An 18,990-nucleotide genomic window follows, 5' to 3' on the forward strand; every position below is an offset into this window, starting at 1 on the left:
CTCTTGTAGCGTCAGCCACAGAAAGTTGTTGACAACAGTGGTTGCATTAAGCTCTTGACATTCTGTTGCAAATGTCCATTTTGGAAATCCTGCCTCTTTCCACGCCCTCCTTTCCCCCTGTGTTCCCCCCTTAACCCCCCTTTCTAAGTCTAGGAGACTGTTCCAGATTTTTGAAGGTTAGCGAGCTGGATATACGAGCTGAGAAACTTTCTGGTAATGATAAGGGGCAGAAGTGAGCCAAACGATTTCCTGAATATTCTGCAAGAGGACTTGGATGCAGGCCAAAAATAGGAAAATCTTTTTTTGATGTTCAGGTTGGAAAGACTTTGTCCCTAAAATTTTAGGTTCACTGCTCACTCTGGATTCAGAAAAACATTCCTCTAGCCAATTACTGTGCTGTGTGATTTTAGCCCATGTATTACCGAGCTTTGTTCTTTTTTTTTTTTTAAGAAACCAAATTATAGATTCACACATGCTTATTAATTTTATTACTGATTCCATCATACCTCTATACTGCTTTATAAACCAATAATTAATTGTAGGCCAGTAATAAAAAGTTTAATAGCTTCATGACCATTACCATAACCCCAAGACGCATGGAGTGTGACGGAACTAAGGTATATTTCAGGAGTGTGGCTTTGTGGCAGAAAGTGTGAAAAAGAGCGCATGAGGGTTCATGGGGCTGTTTTGTGTTGGGGGAAGGAGCTCAGTCTTCTAAGATTTTTTTTTTCCTTTAAGAGGTTGGACATATCCTACATTTTATAATGGAGTTTTATGTACTTTATTTTAGATGTTTTAAAAATATTTTAAAATGTTTTAAAAATGAAAGAAACTCAAATTCTATTTTGCAAGATACTGCAGTTTTGCAGATATTCAGTGATGACAGAGAGGAAAACCAGAGAGGTGTCCCAGGAAGACACCAACCTCAAATAGTTTACACATTTTGTCCAGTTGTACCTCTCTGCCTTTGTCTTTTGAATTTTCTTCCTTCCGGACAGACGTACCGACCTCATTCAGCGCAGATGGCCCTGTGTTTCTTCCTTAAGCCTTCTGGACTGTGGGCAGTTGTGTGGGTCAGATGGCCTTGCCGTGTTGTTGCTGCTGCTGGACGGGTGTGTTCTTGAGCGGGACGGGTCCCGCGCGTGGCGTTGGCTGGAGCAGTGTTGGGAAGGTAGAAACGCCGTCCTGTCTCGGGCTTGGCTGACAGTGCGCTGCTTGTGTGCCGCCTTCTCACTGGTAATCTGCCGGCACCTTTCAGGATATTATGAAATTTAAACCAAATGAGGTTAAAATGGAACCTCTGTGCCACTGAACAGACTCAGACTGACTGTGGTCGTCCAGGACACTCTCGGCGGAGGCCGTGGGGTTTGCAGTCAGGGGCAGACAGTTTTAAGCTGTCTTTAAGGGAAGGACTTGGCCTGTGTGCTCAGTTTTTATGGTGAAACTAATTGCCCAGGTTTAGGGCATATTTCAGGAGCAGAAGTCACTTAAAATCAGATGTCTTAAAGTCATTGGCCCTGTGTCTGACCTCTGCCCTTGTTCCCTGCCAGATCTGAAGGAGTGACGGTGGGATATGTCCGAGTCGCTGGTGACACTGTTGGGCTCTGGGTTGGGGTATCAAAGGGCAGCTCTCTGCTGAGCTGAGGACTCATTTTGAAGGAGAGTCAGAGATGTGCGTCCCTCTCAGTGAAGTCCTCAACCAGTTTGGATCCACCAAGGGGGCGAGGGCAGCTGTGGGAAGGGGGCTGACGGGAGTGATACTCTTTCCTTAGAAACCAGTGGGTGAGGGAAGAGAATCTGCAGAACGTGGCACCTTTGGTGCTTGGCAGTTCGAAGCGTGCAAAAGAGCAGCAGAAGTGGACGGGGCTAGAGAGCAGCAGAAGTGTCAAACGTGGAGGAGAACTTGAGTTTGGAAAGTTAACGGTCTCTTGGGCAGTGTGGCACGGGGCAGCCTGCGTCTCCCACAGGTTCAGGGCGTTTCCCCAGGGGCCAGCCTCAGGTGGATTCGCTCCCGCTGGGAGTCTACACAATGCGGGATCTGTCATTCTAGTGGCATTTATTGTGACAAGATTTAAACTAAAGTTCTGTGGACTATTTTGTCAGTTGCAGTGTTGTAACTGAAACTATTTTCTGGGAAGTTAAAAAAACTTAAGAATTGAAAATAAATGAGGCAGTTCATGTTGGTGGTTAAACACTTGTCCTTGGAACTCAGATATCTGGACCTGGCACGTTTCATAACTGTGTGACGTTGGGCAAGGGATCTTCAGAGCCTCGGGATCTTTGGCTCCTGGGCCGAGGTGCTCAGGATGGTGGAAGAAGGGTGGCTTTGCTGGGAGAGCTGTACCGTGCTGCCGTCCTGGCCCACCGCAGCTTTCCTTCGCAGTGTTGGGCGCGGGGAGGCCACGCCTGCCCTGAGGAGCCGTGCAGCTGGGGACACCTAAGAAGACCCAGCATTGGGTGTGGGCAGTGCCAGTAGTGCTGGCGTCCCAGCTGTGGGTTCAGAGGACTTCCTGGGTCTACACGTGTATCTAGAAGCGTCAGGTGTGCACTGAAATGAACTTGGATTGTTTGGGAATGGGAGAGGTCCATTGGCTTACTTACTGCGCTTTACACTCTGGAAAATGGGGTAGAATGGCAAGGACCTGCTTGCTTTTGCTCATTTTCAAAGCCAAAGTTCTCACACAGATGGTGCCTCCAGAAGAGCAGTTCTACTGGGACTGGGCTGCCTCCTCTGGGGATGTTGGCCAGGTTTCGCAAGCCTGGGTCTGTGGGCAGGGCTGCCGGGTGCTGTTTCCCATTGACCAACTGCTTCCTTGGGCCTTTGCGGTTCTCCCTCTTCCACCTCCTTGTATCCCGTCATTTCCCTTGGAGGGAGTGGGGGATAGTGTAGAGCCGAAGTGACCTGGAAGACTTTATACTGGTTTGAGTGTTAGAGATTCAAGGAAATGCCCTCTGGGCTCTCATATCTATCTTGCTGCAAGAGATCTTGGTATAGTAGACACATTTAAAACACGCACCCATGCACTGTTGTGAGAGAGAGAGAGAGAGTGTGTGTGTGTGTGTGTGTGTGTGTGTGTTGACTGCATTTCTACATGGCTTGCAAATATTTTCTTCCAGAGGTGTGGTGTAGTATAGATTAGAAACACGCTGTGGTCGTTCCTTCATTTTTAAGTGATGTGATGAAGGACTCTACACCCAGGTGTTTGAAGTTGGGATTGTGAGTGGCGTTGAGGGTGCCAGCCTGGAGGGGCTGCAGTGTAGTAAGTGGTTCTATCAACCCCCAGAAAAAAAGCCAGCACTCGGATACTTTCATAGGATCCTTCTCACTCCTCACTCCCATAACCACTTATCGTTTTGATAAGTCTTGACAAAGCAATTATGAAATGCAAATGGAGGAAAGAAATAAAATTGAATAGAGCAACATTTTTCTTTCTAGGTACACTGATTTCCAGATAATCAAGGCAATATTCCCCATTTTCATCTTTTTTCATCTCTTTTCTGCTCCCTAAACACACACTCTTTACAACTACCTTGTTTAAATCTCACCTCTGCAAAATCAACAGTGGATTTCTGTTTTTAAGAAAAGTATAGCATTTTAGGTACTGTGTGGATTTCTTTAGAGTTGATTCCTAGCAGTTGATTCATTCTAAAATGATACCTTTATATACCTCTCTCATATATTTAAATTGTGAAACACTTTCATGACGTCACTATTAAGGCTTTAGATTCGATGTCTAATATCCCAGAAAAACAGCCTGGGCCTCCCCCACTGCTGCTCTCCTCCCCCAACTTGCTACAGCCACACTGCCTTCTTCCAAAAGGGTGCTAAGTTCATTCCATCCGCAGGGCCTAGCAGTGGCTAGTCCATCCGCTGTTATATTCTTCCCTCCATATCTTCCCCTGACTTGCTTCTTTTTGTTGTTCGAGTCCCAGGACAAATAACTATCTCAGAAGACTTTCAAGTCTAAAGTAGGCCCTTGTTCATTTCCCAGCACGCGTGATTTGTTTTTGCTAGAGCAGGCAGCATACGAGTATGTGAATTTGTTTACCTGTTTATTTTCTGTCCCCCCCCCCCAGTACTACTCCAGCGGGGCAGGGATTTTTCTGGTCTGCTTTGATCATTGCTGCACCCCTGAGTGCCTCCGCAGGAAGTCCTTAAATATTTGTGAAGCAAATGAATAAAGGTTAGTGAAGGTCAAAGGAAACAGGCCTTTATTGATGATTTTCTCATGCCTGGTAGTACTTGAGTTATTTTCTTTTGCCTTTAGCCTTCCTGCCTTTAGGAGATAACTCTAAGGGGTTACTGATAAAGAAGCTGAGTTCAAAATGGGTGGTTACAGAGGGAAGAAGGGTAGGGGGATGGGCGAAGTGGGTGAAGGGGAGCAGGAGGTACAGGCTTCCAGTTCCCGGGGCTAAAAGGCACAGCATAGGGCATGTGGTCAGCGATATTGTCATAGGCTTGTCGGGTGGCTGATGGTAGCTACACTTGTGGTGAACGCAGCATAAGGACTAGAGATACTGAATCACCGTGTTGCACACTTGAAACTAAGGTAACATTGTGTATCAACTATACTTGAAAAAAGAAGCATCTTTCAGTGGTAACTGCTTGAGCCTGGCTTTACCTCCAGGCCAGCACTGTTGGAGCACACCAGCCTGTTTTTCAGGTTTCCAGCCATGGCTCTCAGAACTAGGGGAGCATTCTGCCACCCCACCTGAGTGCTTCCGTGTACTTATGTCCCTTCGCTTCTTGGCAGGTAAATTTGATCAGTCCCCAGCCCTAGGTTCAGGAGAGTGCTTGCTCCTTGCCTGGCAACAACCCCACTTTTGGGGCTCCTCCCTTACTGGACAGGGCTATGGGGGGAGGGGAGGGCTGCCTTGAGGCAGGGAGAGCCATGTTGCCTAGTGTTTTGTGCGTGTCTTTGTCCCACGGCCCAGGGGAAGGGGGGCTCTGGGAAGAGCACTGCTGCTTCTGTGAGCCAGCGCTTTCTACCATCAAGGTGGTACTGTTTTGGAGAGATACACTCCTACACTTGAGTGGTCTCAGGGCTTAGCAACCTCCCCCCCCCCCCACCAACTCCTGAGTAGGCTGAAGCTAAGCAGTTCATATGTAACTTCTCTTCAGCAGTGCATTTGAATTAATCCAGTATCTTTGCATTTTGCAAGGAGCTTTTTAGTTACTTTCCTCATTTCCTGTCTTTAGCCTTGCTGAGGAAATGACCCCTATTTTACAAAATGGACAAAACATTCTCCCCAGGAAGAGTGGAGTATTGAGAATAATTGTTTTGACAGAACTGACAAACCATTATTTTGTCCCAAGTATGCAGATTGACTCCTGAACAATTAACTCAGTATTTACTTTGCCCAGAGGCTTGAACGGAGAGTGAGTTAAATGCTTGATGGAGTGGATCAAGCTAAAGTAAATTTTGTCTGATTTTGGGTCAGATAGTCGATTCATTGCACAACTTCATCTTGTCAGTTTGGATCTGAACTGTAGCTGTAAAAGGTAAAAGCAGAAGAAAATTGTCTTTCATGCTATAACTAGTTTTTGTATAACATAAAGTTACAAACAGTCCCTTTGGCTTTTTAGCATTCCAGTGTGATTGGAAGGTTACTATCTTACATTCACCATGATTCTTGAGCAGTTACTTCTGAGAGCTGATATTCTTAAATTGTAGAATTTTTAAATATTTTGATGATGGTCAGTCTTGTGGCAGCTTCAGGGCGGATTGAACCAGAGTGAGGTGGTATTTAGTGGTTTCTGCCCTGGCTTCTATTCAACTTAACATAGTTTGACTTTAGTATTTTTGGCTAATGAAAGTATGTCTTCTAGGTTGTGGTAGTCTTAAGTAAATGTGGCTTGCATGTGAAACTAGGGAGAAGTTTAATTATTGGCAGATCAGTGACAGTGACAAATTGTTTTTCTTCTTTTCTAGTTATACATGGGAAGCTGTCGATACCAAAAATAACATGCGTTATAAGATCAGCATCTGTGGAAATGTGGATATTGCCCAGTGTGGGCCATCCAGTGCTGTTTGTATGTACGACTTGAAGGCAAGCAGCTATCATTCCGTGGGTAAGTAGAACTACCCTTAAGTTACTGCATGTACAGGATCCCAGTTTTGCAAAAATGCCTATAGCTATCTACACATATGCTTATGCATGCTTGTAATATGTAATACACATTTTCTGTTTTATTGTGGTTTAAAGTAACAGTTTACGTGTGTCCAACATGAGATCAAATTAGGTTACTTCCATCTAGTGGAATAATAATCATGAGCAATCATGAAGAGTTATGCACATTTGTATTTATTGATATGGAAGGCTGTTCCCTAGATAGCTAGCTCTGCCTTCTCATGTTTTTCTTAAACCCTGTCTTTACTTTTCTCCCTGCTTCACACTAATTTCTTCTAGTGCCCAACCCCTTTGCCCCCTTCTATGTTTCTGCTTTCTTCTGTGTTTCTTTGAATCTGTATTTATGTGTGCTCAAAGGTGGTCATTGGTAAAATGACCAGTAAAAATTTAATAGTCCTAAGGACTGCCAGTCCAGGAGAAAAAAGTGCAAACTTTCCTTTTTTAGGGCTCATTTCATTTCCCCAAATGCCCTCCTTTTGGGTTAGGATCCCTTTCTTCTGGTGAGGATGATGGGTTCAAGTTGGCCTACAGTGGCAGCCCTGCCGAGTCACATGGAGCAGGAAAGGGGGAGATGCTTAAAGGAAGAGGCGGAAGGCAGACCTAAAAGCAGCACGTGTTTCCCTGGGTTTGGTGGCATGAATGTTCATGGTGACCTTGGACCAGGCAGTTTGAACAGTGAGATGTGATGGTGAAGGACAGTCATGAAGCAAAGACTGTGTGACTGGGGACAGTGTGGTAGCTGGGAGAGGCTACCGGGCAAGTTTTCGGAGTTTGGGAGGGTCGCCTTGCTGTGGTAGCTCTGTCATTTTGAATGAAAATTCCTAAACACAGCTAAAAAGGCTTTTAGAAAGTGATGTTTGGAATGATAAGGGTGAGGTCTATGTGGCCTGCTGGTGGAGGCAACTTCTGTTGGTTCCTCTCTCTCCCAACAAGGGCACTGTCTAGACTAGAAACACCAGTAGGAGGGAGCTGAGGCTCGGGACAGAGATCTGAGAAAGCACCAGGTTCTGAACTCTTGGGTTGGACAAATTTTATTTTGTGATCTGCTTAAAAACGTGCCAATGAGGTGGCCAACTTCCTGCTGTTCTATTTCCATGATTTGGGCAGGGAGACCACAGGTGGGCCTGTTGGTCACTGTTATTCAGGTTTTCAGAAAGAGAAAAGGGAGTCGTCCTCTTGACTTTATTATAATATTTGACTACGGTATTTCTGGCTGATGGGAAAGTACAGTGTAATAGATGGATACCGGATGCAGACAAGTGAGTGTCGCTAGGAGGATGATTTGTGAAGTTGGCATGGCTGAACAAAATTTGAGAATGACCAAGTTGGGCTGGCTTTGAAAGCCAGGCAGGGGAGTTGATTTTTTCTGAGATGTGGGTAGTGGATCCATTATAGATTCTTTGTGACAGTAATGGGGGAGGAGATCTGGTGAAATGTGTTTTTAGAAAGCTGGGCGCAGTGGAATAGGAGAGGTTGGTTAAAGGGAAGAGGCCGGAAGGTAACTAGCTGATTTAGAAGCTAATGTACAGGTTGACTGTGATGTCAACTAGCAGTTTCCAGTCTCATTTTACTCCCAGACACATATGACACAGACTTTTCCCAGAGCTCCACACTCCCAAAGGGAGAGAATGGTGTGTTAGATGATGGGTACTTTCTGCGTTGCCCTGTTCTTCAACTCACGAAAGCAAACTAGTTTGAATGAATGTGAATGACCTTATAGTAGCACAGAGATAATCTTGAATCAGATCTGATTTTGCCAGTTTGTGTTACATAATAGAAATAATGGAATTTGTTATTATAAATTTGGTTTCATACCTAAATAATAACTAAATTTGTTGTGCATTTATGTGCCAGGCGTTATGTTATTTAATTAAAATATCTTATTTAGTTCATTCAACAACTTTTTGAAGTAGGTGACTTCATTTTCCCTTATTTTTATAAATGGAGAAACTGAAGCACAAAATGGATACAGGAGCTTGTCAGAGGTTGCATGATTATGGATTTGAATGTTGACAGGTGGATTCCAGAGCTTGGGTACTTATTCTGGGCCGTGTTGTTTTGTGAGTCATAGGGTCACATTGGACAGTTGCAGAGCTAAAATGGGAACCCTGATGGGAAATCCAAACTCCTGGCTGTGAGAAGACAACTGAGAAACTAACTTCTTATGAACTTGCTAGAAAGGAAAAAATGTGAATTTTGAAAGCCCACAAAAACTGGAGCTCCCAGTAGATCGGAGGACCAGAAGAGCTAGTGTAGCAGTAGATAAAAAAAAATAAAAAAAAAAAAAAGAGAGAACTTAAGTATAACCAAAAGTTGGGGTGTAATTTAGCTATTTATGCATTAGGAAACAGCTTTAGACCCCTCCTTCATATCCTATAACAGAAGTTTCAGATCAGTTAAAATTAAGAGTAAAATGACAATAGAACATTGGGAAGAAACCTAGCAAAATAGAAATGTGATGTAGGGGAGGTAGGAGCGTCTCTTAATAAATGATAAGAAAGACAGGCAACCCGAGGAAAAATGGCAAAGTCTGAAGACAGGCCGTTCACAAAAGAAGAAATCCCAAATGGTCAGTACAGCTTCATTAGTAAGCCAGGTGTAAACGCAAATCAAAGCAATAATGAAATCTCATTTTTCTTCTATCAAATTGGCAGAAGTTTAAATGGTTGAATCATAGAGCATTGGCAAGGAGCCTAGAAACGGGCACATGCCTGTATTGCTATGGGGAAGATGGTCGTCTGTGACTCTTGGAAAGATAATTGTTGATGTGCATTTTATGGTGCCCATAAAGGCTGCTTTTGTACTTAGAAATGAATATTAAGACCCCAACTTTGGTTTAAACAATACATTATTTTTGATTAAAAAATCATATATTAATTCTTCCTTAGGCAAATGATATTGTTCCGTGTATAAATCTGGCAGAGTTTAGCAGTCATTTTTAGGGGACCCGTGAACAACGTTTGCAACCTAGTTGAACCATCTTGGCCACCGTTTAAAATGATTTTTGCGTTTTACCTATTTGATTTCCTTTTAAAATACTTCCTGTGTTTGATCTGACAATTAGAACCTAAGCACTAATAATTATAAATTCAGTAGTTTAAATTTATAAATGTAGTAAGCCTGAAATTCTCTTAGATGTCCTACTGTGTCACACGTCTCAGTCAGTTGCTCCGTCATAACCTGTGGACTGATTGGAGTTACAACGTTGAACATGGCCAGTATGTAAAAACACTGGGTATGTTCACATACCTCGTGCTGTCCCAAATGTTAATTCTTTGGTCTTAATTTAATTCATCTTTCTGAGGGTTAAAAGCTATAGATTCTGCTTCAGGAAGCCTGTTACCAACCCACAGAACTGAGGTAACCTACCCACCAGGAAAGAGTGTTAATTGTGGTTACTTACCGCCAGAGCCTGGGATTCTGACTGGCTTCTTGTTGGTGACCTGAGTAGGACACAGGGAATCCCATTGTAGTTGCTGCATCAGGTGCCTTCATTTACTCTGAGGAGGTTGGCCCCTGACTTCAGATGACATTTGTATTGTTCAATTCTTGTGTGCACTCAGAGAAATCTAGAACAGCCGTCCAGGTTGATTGCTGGATTGAATTTTGCATCTCTGACTCTTAAGATGTGAAAATCTCTTCCTCTTAAACCCTGTATTCTTTCCTTTTCTTAAAACCATATAATTCTTTTGGATATTTAAGATGATAATCTGGTTGAGTTTTAGATATAACTCATGTTTTTGTCTTATGGTCTCTCCTGATAGTCTGGCAATAGCTGTTAAATTTTAAGACCTATATTCCCATAACCTACTTTTGTAAACCCTACCAGTAGAGGAGTTGGCACTGTATATAGATTTTGGTACAAGATGTTTGTTTTGGGTTTTTGTTTTGGTTTGGTAGCATTGGTAACTGTGGCAAATATGCTGGTACAGCCTCACTGTATGGGAATGGTTCAGTAAATTGTAGTATATTTTATTCTGCTTTACTTGGTTTAGTCACAGCTTAAAAGATATATGTATAAATTATATTTTGAAACAGCCAACACTTAATATTCATTTATTTATTTATAACAAATACGTGATGAATCAGTCACTAAAACAGACAAAAATCCCTTTTCTTGTGGAGCTTACATACTAACAGTGAAGTGGGGGATAGACAAACACACAGCGGCTAGGTAGTGCGCTAGAACGTGATGAGTGCTGTAAAAACGAAAAGGGAGAGTCAGGAGTGCTGGAGGTCTCAGGAGTGTGTGTTCGAGAATATTTAATGGGGGTAAGTATCGCTGAGAAAGTGACATTTAATAAAGCAAAGACTTGGAGCTGAAGGAGTGAGTCAGGTGGCTCAGGGAGCAGCCAGCGCAGGGGACAAGGGGGAGTATCTGAGCAGGGTGGGTAATTGGTGGTAGCAAGAATAGAAATCTCTCTTAAAGAGTGTTAATATAAAGAGGAGCAGAAAAAGGAGGCAGCAGCTGGAGGGAAAAATTGGGTAGAGAGGATTCTTTTCTTCATTTGGTGAAAGAACATGTGAATAGTACACGTTGAAGGACACGACACAATAAAGAAGGGAAGGAAAGTGGGTAATGAGGGAAACCTTGCCAGAGCACATTGGTGACTAGCACGGGGAGGGTTGTCTGCCTGTCTGACAGGCTCTGAGCGATGTGTTGGGGAGGCCTGGTGGCCGCGCGGTGGGCCCTGAGGCCGCCTGCGAAGTCGGGATTGCCAGGGCTTGCAGCCTTAGCGAGGCCGAGTTGCGAGCTCGGCTGGGCTCGGCCGGGGACGCCGAGGGTTGCAGGCGAGGCCTGGTAGGCCTGGAGCGCGGCCTGGTCTGGCGGGCTCGGGTGAGCGCGGCCTGGCGCGCAGGGTCTGCAGGACCCGGCGCGGCCTGGCCTGTAGAGCGTGGCCTGGTCTGGCGGGTACGGGCGAGTGCGGCCTGGTGGGCCTGGCGCGCAGGGTCTGCAGGACCCGGCGCGGCCTGGCCTGTAGAGCGTGGCCTGGTCTGGCGGGTACGGGCGAGCGTGGCCTGGCGGGCCCCCTGGCGCGCAGGGTCGAGAGGACCGGGCGCGGCCTGGCCGGTAGAGCGTGGCCTGGTCTGGCGGGTCCGGGTGAGTGCGGCCTGGTCTGGCGGGCCCGGGCGAGCGCGGCCTGGAGGGCCCGGCCTGGAGAGCGCTGTCTGGCGGGCCCAGCGCGTGGTCTGGCGGACCCGGCGCGGTCTGGCGGACCTGGCCTGGAGACCGAGGTCTGGCAGACTCGCCACGGCCTGGCGGGCCCGGCAAGCGCGGTTTGGTCTGGCGGGCCCAGGCGAGCGCGGCCTGGTCTGGCGGGCCCGGCCTGGAGACCGCGGTCTGGCGGGCCTGGCGCGCGCAGCCTGGTCTGGAGGACCCGGCCTGGAGAGCGCGGCCTGGAGGACCCGGCGCGGTCTAGTCTGGTGGGGCCTCGCCAGCGCGGTCTGGTCTGGTGGGCCCGGGCGAGCTCGGCCTGGTCTGGCGGACCTGGCCTGGAGAGCGCGGTCTGGAGGACCCGGCGCGGTCTGGCGGGCCCTGGTGAGCGTGGCCTGGCGGGCCTGGTACGCAGGGTCTGTAGGACCCGGCGCGGCCTGGCCTGGAGAGCGCGGCCTGGTCTGGCGGACCCGGCCTGGAGAGCGCCGTCTGGTGGGCCTGGCGCGCGTGGCCTGGTTTGGAGGACCCGGCCTGGAGACCGTGGTCTGGAGGACCTGGCGCGTGCGGCCCGGCGCGGTCCGGAGGACCCGGCGCGATCTGGCGGGCCCGGCGAGCGCGGCCTGGTCTGGCGGGCCCAGCGAGCGCGGCCTGGTCTGGCGGACCCGGCTTGGAGAGCGCGGTCTGGAGGACCTGGCGCGCGCGGTCTGGCGGGCCTGGCGCGGTCCGGCGGGCCCAGCGCGCGGTCTGGAGGACCCAGTGCGCGGTCCGGCGGGCCCAGCGCGCGGTCTGGCGGACCCAGCGCGGTCTGGCGGACCCGGCCTGGAGAGCGCGGTCTGGAGGACCCGGCGCGGCCTGGCGGGCCTGGGCGAGCGCGGCCTGGTCTGGCGGGCCCGGCCTGGAGACCGCGGTCTGGCGGGCCTGGCGCGCGCAGCCTGGTCTGGAGGACCCGGCCTGGAGAGCGCGGCCTGGAGGACCCTGCGCGGTCTGGTCTGGTGGGGCCCGGCCAGTGCGGTCTGGTCTGGCGGACCCGGCCTGGAGAGCGTGGTCTGGCGGGCCCGGCGCGCGGTCTGGAGGACCCGGCGCGGTCTGGCGGGCCCGGCGAGCGCGGCCCAGCCCATTTGGCGCCGTCCTCGGGAGCTGGCCGTGGGCCTGGCGTGCTGGCCGCGGCCCCACAGTCCTCACCCGGCTCTCGTCCGGGGAGGACGGCCAGGCTGGCCGGTTGCCGCGGTTGTCTGCCGCGGTTCGCTGCGGCCTCTCCCCGAGTGCCCCGGTTGGCAGCCGGTCCCGGCCACCGGGCGGAGCGGGCAGAGGAAGAAGGCGAGGTGAACAGGCGGGTGCGATGCTGATGGGGGCCTGGCGCTTAGGGATGCCGGTGCCCCGTGCCGCGGCGGCAAAGGTTGGCTGGATCCCTCCCAGCCCGAGGCCAGGGCCCTCCGCGTTTCCTTTTCAGGGCGGGCCTAGCTGTTATGAGGAGCCCCCAGGAGCTCTGGGCACAGGGCCGGAAGGGGCCGCTGTCCGGGGGGGGGGGGAACGGGAGGCGTGGGGGAGGGTCTTCAAGGTGGGGGGGCCGCGGCCTGTGAGCGCCCCCTTCTGGCCGCAGCGAGTGCCGCTTCCTGCCGTCCTCTCCCGCCCTCCGTGTCTCCTGGAGCGCAGCGCTGCAGGGGCGCGTCGAAGCCCCGCCCCGTTTCCCGGCGCTAGACACGCCTACCGTGGGCGGGGCTACGGGTGCTGTCCACCGGTGCTGTCCACCGGGCGCTGTCCTCGGTCCCGGAGGCTGCAGGGCTTCTGTGCTCTCAGCCGAGAAAAAAGATTTTCGGACAGATCGCGGGAGTTTTAGGGAGAGAGCGCGATCCAGGCAGACCTTTGCACAAAGGCAGGCGGGCAGTCAGGAGAAAGAACCAATGGACTGTGAGCCTGGTGCTGTGGGGGCAGCTCTGAAACCCATTACCCCCTCTCCACTGGCATCTTAATTTTCACCCTCCCCCTCTTCTTCCTCCTTCATTTCTTTTTTTCAAAGAAGATCTCAGGTGTTTGTATCGAATTGGACCAGTTGTAACCCTGAGGTCACGATACACAGTCATAACTAATCCGTGGACTAACCTTTTTCTGTTCTTTTTTTCTTTTAAGATTTTTTTTTTCATTAGAGAATGAGAGAGAGAGAGAGAGCGCGCGCGCACGAGAGGGAGGAGGGTCAGAGGGAGAAGCAGGCTCCCCGCTGAGCAGGGAGCCGGATGCGGGACTTGATCCTGGGACTCCAGGATCATGACCTGAGCCGAAGATAGTCACTTAACCAACTGAGCCCCCCAGGTGCCCTTTTTCTGTTATTTAATTGGCTGTTTTGGATGTGATGAGCCCCATCCCTAACAAAATCTAGTAACCCGAGAATAACCACTATCTATGTGTTTTCTCCATCTTCCTGTCTCCCTTCAGTAGGATTAATAATTAGCTTATATTTAAAATTTTCTTCCCTTTGTCTCTGTCTCTTTCTCAAAAGTCGGTGTGCGTGCGTGTGCATGTGTGAGAGAGAGAGAGAGAGAGATTTTTATCTTTATAGAAAGTGCATATTATGCTATGTGTAATTTTCTGGGGCTTAAAGTGTTAACAGAAATATTATGTTGCTAAAGATTGGCCATCTTGTTATTTTCCACTGTGGCTCGTTCCAGCAAACTCTTACATAATATTGTGTCGCTCTCCCAAAGGTAAGTTATCCACTATTCTACTGATGGGCATTCGGATTGTTTCCGGGTTTTTGCTCATGTTTCATGTGTTTCCTGCTATATATGTGCCTGGTTTTCTTTTGTGTAGATACCTAAGTGTTGAATATGTAGTTCATGGGGTACATGAATGTTCAATTTTAGGACCTAATGCCATGCTGAAGTAACAAAGGAGAGCTTTACCATTTCTCCTCCAACATTTGTATTTAACTTTTGTCAGTGGAATGGTTGTAATTGGTATGCCATGTGGTTTCGTGCAATTCCTTGATTACCAGTAGTGTTGAACATCTATCTCTTCCTATATTTACTGACATATTTTTCTTCCCTTTGATTGATCTTATCCATTTTATATTGGGTTGTCTATTGCATGTGACCTATTTTATCTCTTAGAAGCCTTAGAATTTTCTCTTTGCCTTTGATATTAAAATTCACCAAGACATGACTAGGTGTAGGTTTTCCCTTACCTCTTCACTTTGTGTGTTCTTGCAGTTAGAAGCTATTTTGTTTCACTTTCTAGGATTATAGAAAAAAAGTTTTTTATTCTTTTGTTGTGTGTGAGTATGTATATTCTTGATGCCAGTTCTTTGCCAGTTCTGTGTATCTCCCAGTTTATAACTAGTTTGTTTTCCTTAAGCTATTTTTTGATGAATGTAAACTTCTAAATTTAAGAAGTCAAATATATTAATATTTTGGAGTTAATGCTTTTGAGTCTTAAATATTTGTATATATTAAGACCTAAAAGATAACTATATTTTCTACTAAGAGTTCTAAAGTTGGATGTTTATGTCTTTAATTATTTTAGAGTTGATTTTCATATACGTGGTAGATAGGGATCCAATTTTTATCTTTTTTCCCATATGGATTGTCATTTTGTTTTCAGTTCCCTTTGTTGAATAGTCTCTTCTTTGCCCATTAATCTGTTATTCTGTCATATATCAAGGTTTGATTCATACATAGCTAATCTGCTTGTCAGTTTATCTGTTCCTATACCAACTATCACCATATTGGTATGGTATAGACATTTTATTCTGGATTATTACAGTGACATACCAGGCACACTGAAATGCAATCACCCCACTTGTGGGCCATTCTAAAGAATTTTGATTTTATAGCATGTATGATGGGAAATTATTGAAGAACTTAAGCTGTTGAGTTATATATTCTAATTTATGTTTTCAAAGATTACATTGGTTGAGGTAGATGGGGAAAAGGGGGATGGTGGTGAGGGACAAGAGTGGAGGCAAGGGGACCAATGCTATGCTATTGCCAGAGTGTAGGTGAGAGATGATAGTGGTTTTAGTACCAGCAGTAGTAGGGGTGGTGAGATGTGGATGGATTTGAGATGGAGGTAAAACCATTAGAACTTTCTGATTTACTGAATGTGGTAGATGAGAGAAAGAAAAGATTCAAATGTAATGTGTTTGGGGCTTGAACAGCAGCTGGGTGGATGGAGATGCCATTCCTCAGATGGAGGATTCTGGAGAAGGGACAGTTTGTAAGTTTATGAGCCTTCAGATGAATTATAGTACCACTTTTAATTTGCTTATGCTTGGAAATGGCTTTATAGTTATGAATGTTTTATAGCTTGTTCATGCTCTTTCCTTTCCAAATAGGTGATTCTTCTTCAAAAACTGTAACCAGATCTCTTCTGGAATTCAACACAACAGAGAGCTGTAAGCAAAAACCAGATCACAAAATCCAGAGTAGCATTACCTTCTTATGTGGGAAAACCTTGGTGAGTCCACACAAAGTCACTTTATAATGTTCCTTTTGTTAAAAATGTTTCCCTGTTAGGCATTCTTACTATAGGGTTTTTCTGGGAAGAGTAAGTGAGCAAAATTAAAAACTCAAACAGAACCATCAAACCACCAACCAAAACACCATCACCATTAAGAACCAATATATAAACAAACGCTAGCCCATAGTTACAACTTTTAGGTGAAACTTGACCTACATCCTGTGTAAAAACTACAATTCAAGGTGATTAGTGTGTTTAAACTCAAAACATTGTTGAGTGTTTATGTTGTAGGCATACATTTTTTTTTTCTTTCTTAAACTTCTTTTCCTAGCATTTTATCTTGGTAGTTTTTAAGGCAATGCATTTATTATTTTTTTTAAAGTGTTTTTGTTTCCTCATTTACATTAAATTGGAGAGAGCAACATCTATCTAGGAGAAGTCTTGGCCAGTAGGTAATGGCCATTCATCACACCTTTTTTGCATGTTACTAGTATTGCAAGGGGACATCATTGTTTAAAGCATGGTATTTGTTCTTACTCTTGCATATTGCATGTGAGTTGTTGGGTTTAATCTCTGGTACATAGGAAGGGACTTTCAGTAAGTAATTGCTAACTTATAGGAGAAGCAGTTTGTATACAGATCCTACGAACGTTCTCTGATAGTAAGAACCCAAGTATTTAGAAAAGTGAGGTTGAGTGAACTCAGGTAGGCTGCCAGATCGCTTTCAGGTACCATTGGAGAATTCGGTGCACCTTCAGGCCCATAATGTTTCCTCTGAAGAACTTTAAAAATAGAGCTTAACATTGTTAATTTTGGACCAGCCTGTCAGATGCACTCTTGTCTATGTTGAAACCTTAGAAAAAGATCTGTTTGTAGTGGTATGAAATGTGGAGGTCTTTGTTACAGAATAAGCTAGCTGCTGCTTTAATTTTAACTGATTTCCCTCAAAAATTCTGTGTTCATCATATGAGAACCAGAATTGCAAAGCGCTCCCTAGATTTGCACGTGGGAGTGTTGAGGTAAATTTGGTGTCACATATCACCCAGCAGCGCTGTGGTTGACCATTTTGGAGTCGACCCTGGTTACAGTCCGTGCGGAGGGGCTGCCCTTGAGTGTGGGGGTGTCTAAAGCGAGGCTGGTGTGTGAACTCGGTCGGGTCCAGATGGGCCTCCGTCCTCAGCTTACAGGAAGTATGAGGTCACATTTTCTGGCTTTGATTTTGTTGGCATTTGGTTAAGAGAACATTTGGAGTTCGAGAGTGGAAGGGCTCTGAGGACTGCATCCCATGAGTTTGCTGTGCTTGCATAGTTGGGGCAGTAGAACAGTTTTGGACCAGTTACACCAAAATTCCAACATGATTTCACGAAGCTTTTGTCTCATAATTTCTGGGTTTGGGAACTTCTCGGTGACCTTGATTAACTAAAACAGTTGTGTCCTCCTTCCTCCCCCTTCTCGCTGCTTTTAAAATTTTCATTAGCCTTTACTGTTTCTAACTTTAAGGGGAGAAAAAAAAACCCTTACAATATGCAGTATGGTAACTTATTTTTACTTTTTTTTAAAAATAGGGAACTCCTGAATTTGTAACTGCAACAGACTGTGTGCATTACTTCGAGTGGAGGACTACTGCCGCCTGCAAGAAAGACACATTTAAAGCTAATAAAGAGGTAATAGGGGGACTCAAGGTCATGTGCTTATGAAGGACATTCTGGGACCTTTAAGATTTGAAATACTGGGCACAAACCTTCTGGGGTAAAAATCTTTTTTAGTTTTCAGATTCCATTTGAGCAGAGATACCGTGTGATTTAATTGTTAAAATGATGCTGGGTGGTTTTTATTTTTAGGACAGGGCATTTAAAATATCTCAGGATGTGATTAGAAGTAGACTGGTTCACCGTCTACTCGGTTAGTTAGTTAGTTCTTGGTTTTTGGTGCTGTGCAGCTCAGGGACTGACACGGGTGGGTTTGTGTTTCGATTACTCACTCTCCCTCCTAGCGCCCATCTCCTCAGGCTCGGGGTGGCTTCTGGATGCTGTGAGGTGAGTCCAGGCCAGGTGTCCCTAGCCATTCAGTTCTTTGACGGTTCCCCTCAGAGACTAGATGGCTGCTGTCCTTCTGTCCGTGCTTCTTCTGGTGTTTGGTCAAGTCATCCTTGGTGATTCACAAAGCGTCCTTGCCCCGAGCCCAGAGACTCTGAGGTCGGCTTGGCTGTGTGGCTCTGCCCTGCTGCTCCCCTCCCCCACCCCAGGTCCGAACGTGGTTTTCTGTGCTTCCCTGGGCGATAGGCTTCACGGGTTGATTATTCTCACGTCTCTCCATTAGTTTTATGTTCTGAAGGGTTGAGTTCAAAGTCTCTCTTAGGATCTAGGAACTGAAAGTGGGAGCAATCGGTAATTTTCACTGACGGCCCAACACCGTGTCATTCAAGAAGGGCAACAAAAGAGGAGTTTGTTTTTAAAAAATAAAGCCAGATGAAGCTATAAATAATAAATGATCAGTGGTTTTTCAAATATGGCGGTCTTTAAAAGAAGAGAGAGTCTGATATGGACATGGAAGAGGCAAAATGTTGCCTCCCAGAAAAGAGCATAAGGGCCACTCAGTGAGAAAGAAGTTTTAAGTGTGGAAAGACTAAAGGCCTAATACAGTGACACTGACCTTGAGGTGACAGTGTCAGATTTAAACCTTGGATTTTAATGCTTCAGTTAACTTGTGTGCCAGTGTGCGGTTAGTGGCAGGAAAAGCATCTGAGAACCATCCTGCTCTCCTGTGGGACGTCAGACCTCTTTGGGCCCCGCAGTTGTCCCCTGGGCTCTGGTTCTCCAGCTCAGCAGTGACGCCCATTTTTCCTGTTTCACGGGGTGTCCGCGTCTTGCCTTGTGTTTCTGAGCTGAATGTTGTGTCTCCCATTACCTGGGGGAAAATTGCTTTGCAAAATAAATGCATAAATAGCTACTTGTTTTCCATTTTCTTTGTGTTGGAGGTCAGAAGTCACAGACTACAGCCCCTGGGCCAAAGCCCGCCCTGGCCCATGTTTGTACAGCCCCAGAACGAAGAACAGTTTTTACATTTGTACAGGATTGTGAAAAAAGCAAAGAAGCACAAGAGAGACCCGTGTGACTCACAGAGCCTAAACTATTTACTTTGTTGCCCCTTACGGGAAAGTGCGCGGCCCCTTGCTCTACATCAGTTTTGATGTATGAGGGGAGAAGTATAGTCTGTGTTTTTTCTCAAAACAGTGACATTTAATTTCTCTT

At 46.7% G+C, this 18,990-nt stretch overlaps 1 protein-coding gene across 1 annotated transcript in view; it reads left to right on the plus strand.

Moving 5' to 3' along the window:
* Positions 1 to 18,990, plus strand: part of IGF2R (insulin like growth factor 2 receptor) — a 97,997-nt gene that overhangs the window by 12,876 nt on the left and 66,131 nt on the right. The window contains exons 2-4 of the mRNA XM_045805486.2: positions 5,934 to 6,073; positions 15,615 to 15,736; positions 17,305 to 17,403. Of these exons, the coding sequence (XP_045661442.2) occupies positions 5,934 to 6,073; positions 15,615 to 15,736; positions 17,305 to 17,403 (361 nt within the window). The remainder of the gene's footprint in view (positions 1 to 5,933; positions 6,074 to 15,614; positions 15,737 to 17,304; positions 17,404 to 18,990) is intronic.

The sequence above is a fragment of the Ursus americanus genome, chromosome 11 (assembly GCF_024610735.1).
Source record: "Ursus americanus isolate L20-20 chromosome 11, mUrsAme1.1.p, whole genome shotgun sequence".
In the NCBI taxonomy this organism is placed as follows: domain Eukaryota; kingdom Metazoa; phylum Chordata; class Mammalia; order Carnivora; family Ursidae; genus Ursus; species Ursus americanus.